This window comes from Bombus vancouverensis, chromosome 4 (genome assembly GCF_051014615.1).
Source record: "Bombus vancouverensis nearcticus chromosome 4, iyBomVanc1_principal, whole genome shotgun sequence".
NCBI lineage: Eukaryota > Metazoa > Arthropoda > Insecta > Hymenoptera > Apidae > Bombus > Bombus vancouverensis.
In genome coordinates, this window is record NC_134914.1 from 18,045,480 (window position 1) to 18,062,735 (window position 17,256).

At 45.8% G+C, this 17,256-nt stretch overlaps 3 protein-coding genes across 4 annotated transcripts; 2 read left to right on the plus strand and 1 right to left on the minus strand.

Moving 5' to 3' along the window:
* Positions 1 to 42: 42 nt before the first annotated feature.
* LOC117166727 (orcokinin peptides) lies at positions 43 to 4,901 on the minus strand. 2 transcript variants are annotated; one of them, XM_076617919.1, is made up of 4 exons: positions 4,716 to 4,901; positions 3,989 to 4,067; positions 2,781 to 2,931; positions 43 to 2,715 (listed from the first exon to the last, which is right to left on the minus strand). In XM_076617919.1, the coding sequence occupies exons 1-4, from the start codon at positions 4,785 to 4,787 to the stop codon at positions 2,502 to 2,504; spliced, it is 516 nt and encodes a 171-aa protein (XP_076474034.1). In that variant the 5' UTR covers positions 4,788 to 4,901; the 3' UTR covers positions 43 to 2,501. The 2 variants fall into 2 exon arrangements, with proteins under 2 accessions (XP_076474034.1, XP_076474033.1); XM_076617918.1 differs by lacking the exons at positions 43 to 2,715; positions 2,781 to 2,931 and adding an exon at positions 3,080 to 3,726.
* Positions 927 to 2,352, plus strand: LOC117166726 (uncharacterized). The gene is made up of 4 exons (XM_033350965.2): positions 927 to 956; positions 1,030 to 1,092; positions 1,824 to 1,937; positions 2,035 to 2,352. Exons 1-4 carry the CDS (start codon positions 927 to 929, stop codon positions 2,350 to 2,352), a joined length of 525 nt encoding a protein of 174 aa, XP_033206856.2.
* A 10,379-nt stretch (positions 4,902 to 15,280) lies between the features above and the next one.
* LOC117166783 (uncharacterized) lies at positions 15,281 to 17,148 on the plus strand. The gene is made up of 7 exons (XM_033351081.2): positions 15,281 to 15,469; positions 15,673 to 15,932; positions 15,997 to 16,119; positions 16,182 to 16,237; positions 16,321 to 16,399; positions 16,522 to 16,650; positions 16,724 to 17,148. The coding sequence occupies exons 1-7, from the start codon at positions 15,298 to 15,300 to the stop codon at positions 16,928 to 16,930; spliced, it is 1,026 nt and encodes a 341-aa protein (XP_033206972.1). The 5' UTR covers positions 15,281 to 15,297; the 3' UTR covers positions 16,931 to 17,148.
* The last annotated feature ends 108 nt before the right edge of the window (positions 17,149 to 17,256 follow it).

The following is a 17,256-nucleotide window of genomic DNA, read 5'->3' on the forward strand; positions in this document are numbered from 1 at the left end:
GAAGAGTATGGATAGCGTAATGGACATGAACGTCACCACAAGCCTGTTATCGATTGTTTATTTTATCGGTTCTTCGATAAGTACACAATGTTGACAATATCAGAAGCAAGGGTCTGCGTGAACAACTCCGAAGGAAAAATATGATAGAAAAATGCGTTTAGAGGTAGCAGAATCAAGAAGCAAAAAAAAAAGAAAACAACAAATAAACTATACACGACCAGTGGACGAAGAGTTAGGATTAAATTATCCTTATTAAATTATCGCTCGGACGAGTATATACCCATCGAACATCTCGTGTCGAACGTTCTGATAAGATTTCGTAAAATCGAGAAAACGCAAACGGCACACACGAAACTGCGATCTTCCGATATTCTAAACGGAGGATCGATAGTAACGCGAACGGAAACACTTGGAATCGCGTGGAATAGCAGTCGTACGGTATACGGCGACGAATTCGTATCATTTCTAACACCACTCGATGCTCGAAGCTCTACGTATGCAGATTCCAAGCGATTCCACGTGTTCCAAATGTCAGCACCAAAGTTCGGAACAGAGAGGGAAATCGTATTGGAACGGAAAGACAAGATGGTTGGAAACGAAGTTGGCAGCGGCTAAGCGCCAAGTCGTGTTTTGTTTCGTCGAGGTATAAATTCGATAGGAGAGTACCGCGTGGAGGACGATGCCACGGGAAAGGAACATTTTCGCGGCGTTTCACGTCTGATCGTTGCGCGACGATGCGGCTCGTTCAACACGTGCTCGGCAGCTCGATCCCAATGTTCGTCAACATGGCGATTCTGTTCTACGTTCTTCAGCGCGTAAGCTACCACAAAACGAATTATCTCGTAACATCGGCCGCAGGAGCCGAAAAAAGACGCGTAACAGCGATCGTATAGTTTCTAGCGGCTGCGAGACTGCGGCACAAGATCATGACGGAGATGAGAGAATTCACCACGATAGTAACGTATTTTAGTCGATGAACGATCGATCGCGCGTACCAATCTTCCGCTAGCATTCCCCGCGTGTTGACAGGTTCGACGGGCACGCGACAATCTCCGCTACATCAGCGAACGAGTGGCCATAGGAATGAACGAGGTACGTATCGCTATCTTTTCCAATTTAACTCTATCGCCAAGGTAGAACTCGGTTTATCCGAATTCTACTTATCGGTGCGAAATTTTATTTCTTTATTTATTTATTCGTCTAACGGCTGAGAACCCTCGTACAGATACGATAACGTTGAACGGTGTAAAGCAATTAACAGCCGAGTAGGATGAGTAATTTCTCTGTATCCGGATTAACACTTTACCGACCGATGGCCGATTCACCGGTTTTCTGTCACCGATGGTTACCGATCGATAGCCAATTAATCGGCTTTTTGTCGCCGACGATCTTTCTCGTTATTCGAGCAGTAATTCGTTATTGAGTACTAAGGTACTTTGCTCAGTTGCGTCGGCTGCGTTGCTTTGTAAGCTGCCACGGTTTTATACCAATTTGAAAAACGTACCGTTCGCGATGAACAAAAAGAATGGTATTGGAGGGTCTAAACCGAAACAGAGGCGGCGCTAGGGAGAATCTGCTCCTGAGATGCCGGTCGGCCGTGCGTATGCTGTTGAATCGCCAGCGGTCGGTAAAATGTCAAGATCGCAAATAGAAAGAAATCGCGAGCTCTTATTGCGCGAGCGAAAAGTAATAGATGGCGAGAAAAATCGTTGACCCGCCGTTATACGAACTCCGATTACGTAAATCGTAAAAAGTTCGGATAAACGGAGCTTTACCGTACGACGAAGGCGAATCGGGCGAAGATAAAGAAAAATCGTTCGCAGATCGAGGAGGACGTCGGCAAGGAACTGCGAGTTACCGGTCGGATAACGACGCAGAGCGCGAACCTGGCAGCGGTGTTACGACGGTTCACGGGCCTCGAGGAGAACGTGATCGAGGTATGGTCGTCGTTTCTTCGCTCGTCGTCGGCCCCGAAACGTTCGGAGCAGCGCGAGACGGAAACTAATCGCGCGACGTTTCGATCGTCGGACACAGCTGGTACGTATGGATCGTAATCGAGAGAACGCGAAGGTGGAGACGCCCGTCGACGTAACGACGGAGATCGAGAGGGTAGTTGCAGCTGCCGAGAGGAAGAGCGCGGAGGATCGACGAGTTGCAGGAGAAAATGACGGGGTCGAAGAGGCGGAACGAGTCGGCGACGGTGCTGCCACGCGGAATCCTCTGTCCAAATTCTCGGCTTGCGGACACCGAGAGACCGGGGCGGTCGTGGCGCGAAAATCGATCGACGGTCGGAGTCGAGTCCGTACCACGCCGGAGGTTCGTCTTCTCGGCGAGTCGCGGCACACCAAATAAATTTTCTCTCTGGGACGAGACGATTGTTTCGATAGGGCTGCTCGATGGCGAGAAGCAAAACGGAGAAACAGAAAGAGAAGAAGGTGGTGGAGTATCGTGGCGGGAATGGGAAGCGATGGTTCGATGTTTTCCAACGCGTGGAATTTGTTTCAGCCGCGCTGTGCCAGCACGTTCGTCCTGCCGTCGCCGGTGACCACGTCGTCTGCGAGTCTCTTGACGAATCCGCTCCAGCCGACGCGATCTATCTCGTCGAGGTTTCGCTTGAAGAAATTGTCGAATGCCGTGCGGTCGATCTCGTCGATGTTTCGCTTGACGAACCGCTCGAGCAGTTGTCTATCGATCGGAGAGAGCGCGATCGATTTGCTGCGAACAAACGAACGACAAGGCGATAAAGGAGAAGCGAGGCAACAACGAGGCACGCGTCTTACCTGGCAGCCGACGACTCGTCGGCGTAGTCGTCGGCGAGATACCTCGTCGATCCGAAGGAGAGACGAGCCTGCGTGTCCCGCGCGAACGGACGAACGCGTCGCGGACGGTCGTCCGCTGGGTCGTCCTGGTCGTCGCGCTGTTTCCTCGCAGCTTGAACGAAACGGAGAAACGCGTTGCGTTAGTGAAATTTTCGGCAGCTGCGCGGAAGCGAGAAACCACGTCGAGGAGGCGAGAAGAGGCGAGAACGAGAGGTGGAAAAGAAAAAAGGAGAAAAGAAAAAGTCGACTCTGCGGCGCTATGCGATAATCGTGCGTTAGCCTTTATTACTATGGTTGCTCTAGTACTACACGCTACACAGAATCGACCGCGGAAACGCGGCCGAGCAAAGAACGAAATTTATCGCGTCTATGCGACGTCCGCGTTACCGAGGTGCTCCGTCCACGCGTCTCCGCGCGACGGCGTGCTACTCGGGTCGTCTCTACCGGGTCTCGGCCGGCTCTCGAGACCCGTCGTCGGGCACATTGCGCACCAAATTTCCTCCGCCGATCTGATCCAAATTCCTACGAAGATGATCGGCCGTGCCGCCCAGCCCGCGAACCAGATTCCCTCCACCGATGCTGTCCAAGTTGCGTTCGCCGCGATAGTCCGCCTCTCGAAGCAAATTTCCGCCTCCTATTTGATCGAGATTTCTCCGCGATGGCAACCAGCGACGGGAGCCGTCGTACGAGCTCTCTCGCTCGACCACCAGTCCCCTGCGCAACAGGTTGCCGCCACCGATCTGATCCAGGTTCCGCGAGAATCGATCGTCTTCGGCCTTTCCTTCGTGCACGTACCACCGACCTTTTCCTGGAAGGATCGATCCCCTGCTAAACAACCGGCGTTCGACGTTGCTCGGTCGAACCGACTGATATCGTTCGTCCTGCGCCGCATTCTCCTGCGGCGAACCTGAAATCCGTCGATCGTCGATCGCAGGTAAGAGATCGTTCGTCGAACCTCGTTCCCTTCACCGTGATGCACCAACCTCCGCCACCAGCACCCAGATCACGCGAAAGCGCGTCTTTTCGCCATCGGTCGAGCGTAGAAATCACGGCGGATACGACGCACACGAAGCGGCAGAGAAATTTCTTGGTTTCCTCCGCGGACCAGACAGAAGCGTATACGAGAAACAAGCGTACGAGATACGTGGAACCAGTCTTTTTTCACTTACCGTGACCTTCCAGGTACTCGACGAGGAATTCCGGTTTGCTCGGCCCGTAAAACTCTCTTCGCAGGGAGCTCGTTTCAGCCTGCAACCAACGCGTCGTTCGATTACGTTGAAATCGTGCCTCGTTGGTCGCGAACGCTCCTCACGCGACCATCCGCTCGATTTACAGTCACGCGACGTATCCGGAGATCGATCCCCGAGAAAGTTTCTCCGACCGCGAGATCTTCCGCGAGATTTCCCGCGTGATTTCGCCCGCACCGTTCGCCACGAACGTGCCCGTCTACTCTACGTCCTTCCTTAGCCGTACGACGCATCGCCGAATCAACGGAGAAACCGCCGCTAGTTTTTCCCCGTTGCCTTCCCGGCCAACGCAACGACGATCGTTGCGTTCCACGTATTCGCGAAACTTTTCTTCGTTGAATTTACGTTTCGTTGGTCCGTGACTATCTTGCGGAATGCTGGACGCTCAACGACGCTTGCGTACCGATCTCGTCGATTCGTTGGCGCGCCGCTTTTACGATCCAGTAGCGAACGATGCGACGGAAAGTGGCGCAAGCTATCGCCAACATCGCTGTTTCCGATCGCGTGACTCGAAATTCCGCGAACGATCGAAACTCCGACTTGCCTAGCTTCTTCGAACCGGAGGAACGACGTTACATCGACGAAATGACAAGCCAGAGAGAGAAAGAGAGAGAGAGAGAGAGAGAGAAAATAGTAAGAAAGAAGTTACCTGGACGGCCAATACGCAACCGGCGATCGAGAGAGCCAGAATCGAGAGAACGAAAGAACAGTGGCGCGTCATTGTGGATTTGGCACCGCGGTGGCTTCTATGGGAGGTGCGAACGTGGTACTGTCGGTGATAGTCGAAGTTGCGATGCGAGTCCGCGAGTGTTTCTTCCGCAAAAATCGCGTGCCGTGTACCGGTTCATCTCGTCTTTGCTCGAAATATATAGGGTGTAAGCGCGTCGAGTGCACGGACCGGGGGGTGAAACGCTCCTGGAGAACGCACGCGCCGAACCGTCGCACGCGCCGCCGAAATCCATTATCCGTTACGCGCGACCCTTCGCGCCTCCTGTCCTCGTCCCGAGCCATCGTCATTCGTCGACGAGTCGTCACGGCCCATCGAATCGACTTTCCACCACCCACCCACCGATTTCAAACGTTTCGAAAGCGAGTTTCAGCGTGCGAAAAATTAGCCTGCGTTATCGTAGCATCGCGTCACCATCTGTCCGGAAAGTGTTCCATCTATGCACGTATTTTTCCGCCTGGTTGTGCTAAAGCCGTAAAAAACAGATTTTCATACAGCTTACAGTGGATCTTTACGAGTAGCGAGCTGCGTGAACCTGCAAATATACGACTCGCCGTTTAGTTGCTCCCCCGAGCCTGTATCAGCCGTTAACGGCGTCGTTGGTTTCGCAGCTTTTCGTAACTCGAGTGGCAGAAATATCGACGCTTGACATTCACCGTAGGCGTCGCATCGGAGAAGCAGCTGAAGAAGAGATCGCTACGTCGTTCCGCGCAACTAGAATCAAACGAACGCTTATTAAATACGACGTAGCACCACGCCAGAATAATTTACTTAGAATTCTCAATGAGAATTGATCGTAAAATTCTTCCAAAAAAAAAAAAGGAAGAAAGGAAGAGAAATTCTTCTATCGGCTATCACTCGTTCTATTTATGTTCCCGCTTCGAGTCTCTCGATTTCTGCGATTCTCAAGCGAACAAATTCCCAGGCAGAATCAGCCGAATATGCGAAAAGATATCGTCAAAGCGATGTCTATCTGTCCTCTGTCCCGCTGTATCTGTAACAGCAATGACACCGATTATTAGTTATTCATTTATTTATTTATTTATTCATACGGCTAATACACTTTGGTTAGATGTAATCAACGTAAACGAACGTATATCAACGTATAACAAAAATATGACATTAACGATACACGTTGCCATGAAATTTAGATGAGCGTAAAGCTTTTTCGACGTGTCTCAATTAACGATGATCGATTTCCGATTATCGAGATACGAATGATTATTATCGGAGAAGTTATCGCGCGTTTTGTGGTTTCCGTGTTTCGGTAATCTGGTATTTTCTACCTTTTGTTTCTTTTTTTTTTTTTACGTGGAAAAATCCTCATGGACACTCCGCTGTCGCAATAATCGCGTAACAGCGGAGCAGTGTCGGACTCCTAGCGACTGAAACTCCACGATGACCATCCTACGCGTATGACAGGGGTGCGTGCTCCAGGAACCTCGTACGAATTAACTTCAGTTGCACCCCTTCCCTTGCGTTCTCTTGTTCTAGCCAGTCCTAATACTTTCTGACTATTGAATTGGCGTTAGGGGGGTCCATTGGCCCTGACGCTGTCTCTCCTTATCGATATTCAAGGGAGGCTTGCCTCGTGTGCTTCGACCATCCAGTGCCCCAGAGGGGCCCAACTCCGAGGGCGAAAATTGGCTTCGGCGCGTCTCGTCTTCGTCGACACGTCACGGGTCCGCTTAGATACACGATTCACATGGAAACAGCATATTAAAGCAACAATAGACAAAATACAGATGGCAAGGAGACAAATGTACTGGCTAACAAGTGGAAAATCCAAAGTAGGTATAGAAAACAAACTAAAAATATATAAAATGGTCATAAAACCAATCTGGACATACGGAATACCACTATGGGGAACAGCAGCAATGGGCCATATAACCAAAACAGGGGCAATGCGATCTAAAATGCTCAGAACAATAGTAAACGCGCGATGGTACGTTAGAAACGAGGACATTCGGAAAGACCTGGGAATACCAACGGTCAAGGAGGAGATTTTTTGTTTTTATTTATTTATTAAAATTACGATCAATTCTCGCGTTGAGAATTTTCAGTAATTTTTCTGGCGTGGCGCAGTGACATGGCTGATTATTTATAATAAGTTGATACTTATTATAGATAAGTATAATTTATAAGTAAGTGTTATAAATAAGTGAATATTACTCAATTTAGATAACTAATTGAATCTAGCGTTTAGGTCTAGCGGGTAGTGCCTCTTCAGCCTGCGAATCTGGTCCGTCGTAGCAAGTGGTCCAGTGATTAGGGGGTTTCGGTGTTTGTTGACTCTTTTGCTATATCTGTCGCTATATTTTGCTATTTAAGGAGATTGACAGATGTACAGAAGAAGGTACAGAGAAAGAACAGCAACGCACCGAAACCGGCTGGCAGCGGAAACGGTCGACGCATCAAACATAAAAAGAAGATTAAAAAGGAAACACCCAATAGATATCTCACAAAAGACATAACCTAACAAACACGACGATGGTACCCCGCTGGGAGTAGCCACCCACATGTTATATTAGTATACCGCTATAATATTTTACCAAATGTCCTACTGGACAAATTGTAAAATTTAATTAAATAAATAAAAAAAAAAAAAAAGAATAGGGCTTGAGCCTTGACGGTCAGACACTGAAGAACGTCGCACGGACCATTTCACGCGACGTAACACTTTGGCGTATTAAGTGTTGGAAATATAAATTTTATAACCCTGTTAATAGCAATTTTATACCACGTCAATTATCCCTATTATCCCACAAGAAATAAGGGGATCGATCTGCTCGTGGCGTCGATTCTTATAATCGTAACGGGAATTTACGACTCCCGTTGACGCGCTTCCTCGCGATCGCGTCTCCCCGCGATACATCGAAAATACAACGATTAACAACGATTAAATAACAAATAACGATTAACGCTGAACTATCAAGAGTCAATAACGCGTTTCTCTAATTGTTTTTGCTTCGCTTAACCTTCCGCACTTCGCAGCTCGGGGCAGAACGAATCTTTTGGTTCGAAATCAAACAGATTCTTTTCTTCGTTGGCAAATAAATCCTGAGATTTATAGTGGGTCCTTAGGCTAGCTGAAAATATTCCGTAAGAATGTATCGGCATCTGGCAATCGTCTTGTCCGAAGGATAGGGTCTTCGCGTAGCGAGCCACGGGACAGAAACCGTTGGAAAGTTTGCTGTCGAGTACCGCTACACGATAAACGCCTATTATACACGATATAGTACCACGCCAGAATAATTTACTTATAATTCTCAACGAGAATCGATTGTACAATTCTTCTGAATAAAAGAAAAAAAGATTAAGCACTTTGTTTCGGCGTATATGTCACGTAAATTTAAGGGTTGATTGATGGAATAAAATAGCTGAGTCGTAACACGACTATTAACTTTGTTTTAATTAAACTTTATTACGAATTCGGCAATCACAAGGTAACGCACATTGAATTAACATAAATCACAATCCACTCCAATCACGTTATATAAGACTTAGTTACAACGATACGTTGAGTACGCGACTGTTATAAGGGCAGAGATCGGTATAGATACGTTGACTATTCTGAGGATACAGAATAAGCGAGTCTTTCTGGCGATACCGTGTCTGAGGAAGGCTAGGGGTGGGTGTGTCTAAGGACACGGGACTATCGAATTTGTCGATGACGATTTTGGTTAAGGAAGCGAGGGCAGTAGACACCGTCTCCGATTGGATAATAAGACGGTTGGTGGACCAGGAAGGGTTTTAGCCGCCCTCGCGAGAAAGTTGCTAACGGAACGTACCAGATGCGAAGAAAACCAACTTTCTAAGCTGACACGTGGTAGACAATAAACGTGAAGGGAAATCTAAGACAGGAAATACTCGCTTGGTCTAAAGGACCTTAACTATGAAAATGCCAAGACCCCTGGTGGGTACTTAAGACTATTATTGAGGGTGCGCACCAAGAATGTGCAGACATCTGGGTGCCATCCTGTCCGCGGTGTGTGGCCTGGTCTCTGATGTGAATTTTTTTGTTTTTTATTTATTTATTAAAATTACAATCAATTCCCGCGTTGAGAATTTTCAGTAATTTTTCTGGCGTGGCGCAGTGACATGGCTGATTATTTATAATAAGTTGATACTTCTTATAGATAAGTATAATTTATAAGTGTTATAAATAAGTGAATATTACTTAATTTAGTTAACTAATTGAATCTAGCGTTTAGGTCTAGCGGGTAGTGCCTCTTCAGCCTGCGAATCTGGTCCGTCGTATCAAGTGGTCCAGTGATTAAGGGGTTTCGATGTTTGTTGACTCTTTTGCTATATCTGTCGCTATATTTTGCTATTTCCTCTCTGATGTGAATTGACGTTACAACATCATTCTCAACGCGAGAATTGATTGTAATTTCAACAAATAAATAAAAAAAAAAGAAAAGAAAAAAACGTTACAACATCGTCGCCGAGTGCCGCCACGATACTCTGTGACGAAACAACCATCTTCGAATCGAAACAAAATTAATAATTGCGTTACGACTCGGCTATTTTATTTCATCAACCAACCCTTAAGCTTACGTGACACTAACGTGGCGCTCGATCGATAGATCGACGATCATCATCGTCCTTGCACTTGCGTTAGAGCGGCTCGATTTCGTCGCAACGTCGCAACGTTGAAACAGAGGGGTAAGAGAGCAGGAAACCGCGATCGATCTCGCTTCGTATCTGGTGCGGAAAGTAATTCTCGCCGGCCGTGAATGCCACAACAGGTGCGTGCGTAAATGTATACGCGGTCGCGGCGAGTTGCGATGCGTCCGATTAAATTATCAACGTGCCGTTGACGCTTTACGAGGATCAAAGCCGTGGAGCGTGAGAAACTGCGCGAAGGGCGCCGGTTTCGGGCCGACCGGAATCGTACGTCGCGACGCTTTAACGCTCTCCGCTCCGACATGTGTCGCGTGTGCGTACGTCCGTACACGGCGAATACGTGGTCATTCGGAGAAGAAGAGGTTACACCTCCGTCAGGCAAAACGTCCATCCCGTGACCGTGGCTACGTTCGGCGACCAGTTGTGTCGCCTCGAGCCCAATCTCACTATCGCAAATCTCGAACAATTACGATCAGAGTGCAAAACAATATCCCAATAATTTATCATGTAAAAAGAAAAATAGGGATCAAAACGATACTCTACGAAGAAAACATAAATGGACAGACCGCAGACACCAGGTGGAGATACAACATGGCCCTCCCCCGGAAAGACACCAAAAACAGAAAAAGCACAAAAATATACTGGTGGATACAGAACCCATAATAAAATAAGAGAGAACATTAAACCGACAGAACTCAATTCTGACACCGCATAACACGGGTGTAAACTGTAAATAGTGTAAATACTTGTAAATAAATCTATTTGTACATCCCCCTCCCCCTCCTCCTCCCTCTCATCCCGCCCCTCCCCAAAGTTACACAGCACCCAAAAAGCAGACTACCGAAGCGTCCTGTTTTGCGACCAAGTTTTCAGGACAGAAAAAAAAATAAAAAAGAAATACATAGAAAAGCTCCGCTCCCCAGCGGTTTAAACCCAAAAATTGTATTATACAACGAAAAATGTAAAGCGCCGACACATAATACAGCATGGCTACGTAGTACCGACGCGTATCGGTACCTTTGCCTAACATATCATTACAAAAAATTCACCGTTTGTTGTGAATATGTACCTAAAACTGTATTCTTGGGCTCGATAAACACTTTAAATCGTAAAAAAATTACAATCAGAGTAAACGACAACAATTGCTTAATTACGGCTATGATAGAATCTAGGCTAAGGTATTAGAGGATTTTCCCAAAATTTCAAAGGAGATACTCCGGTTTCCTTTCATCTCCGACATATATTACACTCCGAAGACGTCGATAACCTTCTTGCACGCACGCTTGTTGTCAACCGACTCCTCCAGATTCTTCTAACGGCTTCCAACCGCCTTTTGTCTCAACTCAGGCCTGCACGCCCTCTGCTGCTTGCACACACGTTCACATGTACAGCGTAAATGTATCATCTATCTAACAGTATCTTTCTCCGTATACCACGCGCCAAACGCAACGATGATCTTCGAGTTTTCGACGAATCGATTCGTCTCGTTCGTCGACTCGTCATGGTCGAACGGTTCCTGCCAGTCGCGATACGAGTTACGAGATCCCGCAGAGGCTTATTATTCGAGCTCCCCTTGGCAAATGCCGAAATTGGCGATCGCGTCGCGACCATTTCCCATCTTTCGATCCAATTCCATTCCATTGCACTTCTCTTTCCTGCGGATACGCGTTCCAGTGCTGCGAGTACCGAACACCGGATGTAACATCGCTCCCGAAATTCCTAAATCGCAACTGGCATCTAAACGCGCTTTTGGTCGTTTCTATCCAATTTCGGACGCTAAACGAGATTGATCGTCCTCGCTTCTCGATTCGTTTCGCCTTCCATTCTCGTCCTTTTCGTTCCAGTAACCTTCGAGTATCCTAAAATGTCGAAAGTAGTCCGATCGTATCGTCGTTGTCGTTATCTTTACGAGTTACGCTTTAACTGCGTTTCGTCTTCTATGGACAGCGACGATAACGTAAGAAAAAAAGAACGCGAAGGAAAAAAGAAGCGAAGGTAGCGCTTTCTCTTTTTTAGCTTTTTTCGTTTTAGGGCCGACGATAGATGCTTGTAGTTGTGGCGGATCGGTACCAACAGAACGCCGACAGATCGAGACATCGACGCGGTCGTAATACCTCCCGGGCGATTCGCGGGTACCAACCGCCAACGCCAGAGGGCTACTATGACGACAACGAGCCTGTCTGTCTCGCTAGCGGTCGAATATACGGTATCACGATACAAATACCGCACCTAGCGAGACTCCCTCTATGTCTCAGACAGGGACTACCGGGCATAGCCTTAGTGACAAGTCCACCGGTAGTCCCGGGACGAAACGCGAATTCTTTTTCACCTGGCAACACCAACACTTCCTACATACTTTTAAAAAGTACAAAACGTACATCGATCATTGGACCATGCACCGATGCTCACGATGCGGAGCATGCGTTGTTCCACTGTCCTAGGTGGAGATTTACGAGAGGACTGAATTTGAAAGCTACGTTGGCATGCCACTTACGGTGTAAAATTTGATAAAGCCAGTAACCAGGAAACAGGACGAAATTGGACTAGGTTCCAAGCGTTTTCCAGGAAAGTTATGCAAGAGAGACAAGTGCAAGAGAGAATTGTGGAGAGCAGGAGAAGAGAAGCTAGTAAATTGAATTGAGAAGACAGAAAGAAGAACTATCGAGGGATAGGCACTAAGGCCAACCCTGAAGTAATATCGAAAGGCGGTTCCGGGGTTGGTTCCTGTACTATAAGAGGAGCGGATAGAGGAGAGGTGTTTTTAGTGGGTATGGCGACTCCATCCGCCGAGCCCCACATAGTCAGTTTCCGAGTTACGCGTAATAGCATTTCCCCTCCTCGAGAGAGAAAAAAGAAAAGAAAAATAAAAAGGGTCGACGATAAAGGATAAGAGAAGGTAGGAACACTTTAGCCTATATGGTCACTCGAGACGTTGTTTGCATGGCAATTGATTCATGCGTTTAACTTTATCCTCGTGTCTCTCGATCGTTTCCCCAACCCTCGTTCGATAGAGACAGCTTTCGACTAAAGAGCACTCCGTTTTTTGACGATAGCGCGATGGACAGCTACTCGACACCTTCTGCTCGATATCGTTGTCTTATCTCCTAGCAGCCCTTTTCGCACCGATGATACACCGATCGAACGACGGGTCTTCGTTTAGGCTCTCGATTTTATTCCGGAGTCGCGTTGGTCGTCGTTGTCGGGCGACTGCTCCCGCGGGATCGCGCGAGTCTGACCGAGAAGAAATTACTGCGGTCAATGGGAAAACGAATAAACTAGACTCGCTCCCTGGAGAATGACTTTTGTCGTCGTTGTCAGACGCCTGACATCAACTTTTATTACTGTGGCTCAAAGTTTCAGCTAAAAACCGACTCGTTGTTGTCGTTGAAACGTCGAGACGACCAGAACACCATGGGAGAACATTTGTTTGGTCGCGTTCCGGCTGCGCGGAAAACCGCTAGCCGACCTTTACAACGCAACGCGAGAACGGGTGACAACTAATTTTAGACTGTGCCTTGGTGAACGGATCTTTGTCGCGGCCGTAACGGAGTAGTCGCAAACTACTCGTTGCATGGAACGCCACGTATAATCGAGTAATTAATAGAATTACCGGAAACAGGAAGGTTTGGTAACGTTAATAGCTGCTAGCCGAACGTATCGAAGCAACTCCTGCTCTTTGCGCTTGATATAACTTGCCTCGAGCAAAACGCCTCGTCTTTCGAGTGACGATTCGAAAACGAACAGCAAAACGCTGCGTCGCACCACGAGCATTTGTAAGCTTTTAATCGTCATCTCCTGTGAGAAGAATCGTTTCAGCTACATCGGTAAAGCTACGCGATCAAATTACTTTAAAATGGCACGATTACGCAAATTATTATGCAAAAAGTTTCATACTTGCAAATCGAATTGGAAAACGCTGAATCGTTTAAAATCCTTGAAACATCAAATCCTTTCCAACTCTCATTAGCGTAACAAATCAGTTGTAAAGAGATAACGAAGAAGTCGAAGAAAATTGAAAATATTAAGAGAATAAAGTAGCAGAGATATTCGATAATTTTTTAAACACCTGGAAATATCGTCATTCACTGAGAAATTCTAAGAGTAAAAGATTTCCTGTTCGAACGAGATAGTCGACTAAAACAGCGTCTGTGATTAAAAAAGCAGAATCTCGATAGAAAATTGTTTTACCTACCGAGTCTTATAGAAAACACTATACCTTTTATTTATTCTTTCTTAAAAATTCCTAAAATTTCCTACAAATCCATAAAAATTTACAATCTAATCATGATACACATTTCTACCTATTAATAAACAATCTTTTATATTTCAAAAAATTATTTCCTTTTTGTTAAAGATGCGAGTATGCGAAATAAAAATGCGATCTTTAATATATTTATGTGACGGTACAATTGAATATAACTTCATATAAGTGGTATGTTAAGCCAGGGATAAGTGAGAAGATAATGAGCATGGAAAAATTTAGTCAGAAATACGTTTCAGAATCGGCTAAGGACGCTATAAACGTGGCATTAAAGGACGTGACGAGACACGGTTGTTTCTAAGGTTCTGAAATATCGAAAAATACCGGAAAAAGATAAAGTTATCATATCGCAGGCGAGATACGGAATAAACGTGACATTTGTGACGTTTGTGTCGGTAGGCCGACGTCTTACTGTTTTACCGACATAATTACGAGGAATTTCTGCATTTATCGCTGCTCCGTATTTGACGCGAATCTCCCCTGTATCACCTATACCTATTATCGCCCCTGTATCACCTATACCAGTCAATCGACATACACCTATATTACTCGCGATTCAATAAAGAATAAATGCACCGATAGACTCCAACTTGGTTTAATTGTCTCGCATCTCAGTTCAGTTAAAATATTAAGGATCGCAATTGACGAGAAGAGTCGAATAAAGTTTCGTTCGCTTATCTAAATCAGTGCAAAACAATTTTTAATTTTATCAAGCGGAAACGGGCGAAGTCGCGTGAAAATGCGCGCAAACGGAAGAAAACGCGTGGAAACACGCGTAAGATCGCGTCAAATAAAAGTTATAGATCTAGACAATATACGTCTTTCGTGTTCTTCTTAATGTTACTCCTTTTTTTATGACAAGCAGTTTAAGGGGAAAAAAACGAAGAAAAAAACTTGGAAATGATTGTATAGATCTTTTTTTCATTTGAAAATTGAAATTGTCTTGGTCATTTTATACCAATTAGAGCTAATATTTGGAAAAATATCATCATATTTTTTCAAATTGTAGTTAGTCTATCGATATATGTATAATAGATTCCGCACGAAATCACTGTTCCAATCAGTTGCAGAAGTATAGGATTCTATACTTTCTTTGCAAACTGTTCTATTCTATCATTTACTCGCAATTTTATAGGAAAATTAAATTTCAATTCAAACCACTACTATACTGAATCGATAACGTTGAATGCGATACGAAAATGGCACGGGGTGGTTAGGTGACCGCCCAAACCTTGCGACACGAAAAAGCATTGATTGTCATGTCTACCCTATACCTCGTTGGTAACTTCAAAAACTAGCGTCTCTAGCAGTAATTATACGGTACAATACTATATTATACGGTACAATATGTATGTACATCATATCAGATCTATGTGATCTCTGTATAATATATGTATATTATTGACATACATGTATCATACTGTACATATTTTTTTTAATTTTCCGACTATGTAATAACTTTGCCTTCGGAAAAACGTGTTTGTGCTTTAAAATGTGACGAAGTACCATTAAAAGAGTTTCCGAAGAGTATCGTATAAAGCAGGATTTGATTAAAATTTTTTGACATGGAAAAAGATAAAAGAAGTTGCAAAATTGCTAAGCTCTCGTTGCTTTATGGCCGCGAGATGGCGATCGCATCGGACGACCGTCGATCGATACGTTGTCACTTGCCACCGCGTCATTCGCGTGAAAATGAAAACGAAGACTGTTTTACTTTTTTTGACGTGTTATTTTCTCGCGGGAAGCATCGCGGACTACCAATTCCTCAGGGATAATTACGTTGAAGGTAAGGGCACGAATGTCAAACCGATTCCGGCTACGTCATATTGTGTATTCGTATTGTGTGCATTTCCCAGCTATACCAGACACGCGTATCCCGCCTTTCTTAACCTCGAACACTCGTTCTTTCCCGATCGTCGTCTCCTTTTTCAAGACCTTTCTCGAACGAACCGATCGAAAAGATTGTAATCTTTGATCGAAACATTGCAGAAGATGCACAACAGTACGACGATTTCGACCGATTAACCTCGTTACGACAGTACGCGTTTAACAATGACCGCGAGAGTCGTCGAAACATTGACGATGAATTGGAGAATTGGACTGGCCGATGGATGCCCGACAGGCCAAACGAGTTCACTCCATCTCCCAAAGTACTTGCAAAGGTCGATCAGATAACGCTTTCTGGATCCTCTCAATCCCTTCACGGAGTACCGATGGGATACCCGTCAAGAAACTGCGACGATGCCAAAGTACAATTTGCGTCTTTTGTTCTTTGATCGATTCTTCGACGTTGATTCTCCTATTTCCTTTTAGACCAACTTGACCATGGATTGGGACGGTAATCCGATCAATTACACCTGCTACGACAACAAAATCATCCCGAATAGAAACACGATAGCGCTCAAGTACTGCGAACGCATTCCAAAGTATTACGTGGCAAGTATTTAATCGCAACAGCGGTGGCAAAAACGCTAAGTAATCGACTCGAATGTTCACAGGCTACGCATAAATGCATGTACGAGGAGATAGAATACGACGACGACGTTCCGCTGTTGTAAGTACGCTGTTGTGTTGTTTCGTTAACGAAAAACCCGTTACGATGATATACTCGTAATACTAGCTGTGCGCTATCTTCAGCGGACCGCACAGGCCACTCTGGCCCATCTACGGCGAATACAAATTTTTACCGAAGCAGAGGTGGCTCCATAATCTCGAGGTAATTACAACGTCCAACGCATTTGACTGATTTATTTCCTCTCTTTCCGTTACCCGTCCCTATACCCGTTTGTAACCATTCTTTAATTTCTTTCTGCTTTCATCTTTTGCCACTGGGTTTAGCACGGAGCGATCGTCGCATTGTACCATCCATGCGCCAATCCGATGGAAGTAAGGCGTTTGAAGAGTCTGGTCTCGACCTGTCTACGGCGACACGTGATCAGCCCGTACAACCTGCTAGACGAACGCCGCGTAAGCTCTTGTAATTGCTAGAATTACTCTGTTTCGAAGAAACTGGATTAAACGCCAGATATCGATGTTTCAGCCATTCGTTTTGGTTGCGTGGGGGTGTCGTCTGAGCATGTCTTATGTGAATCCTGAACTGGTGGTTGGATTCATTCGCGAGCACGCCCTTCGTGGGCCGGAGGAGGTCGCGAGGGACGGCGATTTCGCAGAAAATCTGCTACATCCAGCTGAAATCGTGTCCGATCTCGACGATACAGTTTTGTGCCCGAACGTGCGTACAGTTTAACGCAATTGACATCGCGTATCCGTATCATACCTACGTGTACATACCAACACACCTGAACTCTTTACTACTTATTTATTAGCTGCGATTTCTTTTCCCTTCCCTCCAGCAGTTTCCCATCAACTTTCCCAAACTCTCCTCTCCTTTTCTCCTTCGTTATTCGTCGTTTTATCGTGACAACATACAACAGAAGAATTAATAAAGATAAAATCGAATCGAAAGGCTACGTTGAATTTTTTTTTTCCTTTTTTTCCCTTTTTCGCTCGATCAACGGACCCCTTTTTCCTTTATTTTATTCGCTAACCGGTGTGACGCGCGGCGGGCTGTAT

Coding starts and splice junctions, on each gene's coding strand:
- LOC117166726 (XM_033350965.2), top strand. CDS start 927: ATGACGGAGATGAGAGAATTCACCACGATA. Junction 957..1,029: donor TGAGAGAATTCACCACGATA/GTAACGTATTTT, acceptor GCGTGTTGACAG/GTTCGACGGGCACGCGACAA. Junction 1,938..2,034: donor TCGAGGAGAACGTGATCGAG/GTATGGTCGTCG, acceptor CGTCGGACACAG/CTGGTACGTATGGATCGTAA.
- LOC117166727 (XM_076617918.1), bottom strand. CDS start 4,787: ATGACGCGCCACTGTTCTTTCGTTCTCTCGATTCTGGCTCTCTCGATC. Junction 4,068..4,715: donor GTTGCGTATTGGCCGTCCAG/GTAACTTCTTTC, acceptor CGTTGGTTGCAG/GCTGAAACGAGCTCCCTGCG. Junction 3,727..3,988: donor CGAGTACCTGGAAGGTCACG/GTAAGTGAAAAA, acceptor GACGGATTTCAG/GTTCGCCGCAGGAGAATGCG.
- LOC117166783 (XM_033351081.2), top strand. CDS start 15,298: ATGGCCGCGAGATGGCGATCGCATCGGACGACCGTCGATCGATACGTT. Junction 15,470..15,672: donor CAGGGATAATTACGTTGAAG/GTAAGGGCACGA, acceptor GAAACATTGCAG/AAGATGCACAACAGTACGAC. Junction 16,651..16,723: donor ACCTGCTAGACGAACGCCGC/GTAAGCTCTTGT, acceptor TCGATGTTTCAG/CCATTCGTTTTGGTTGCGTG.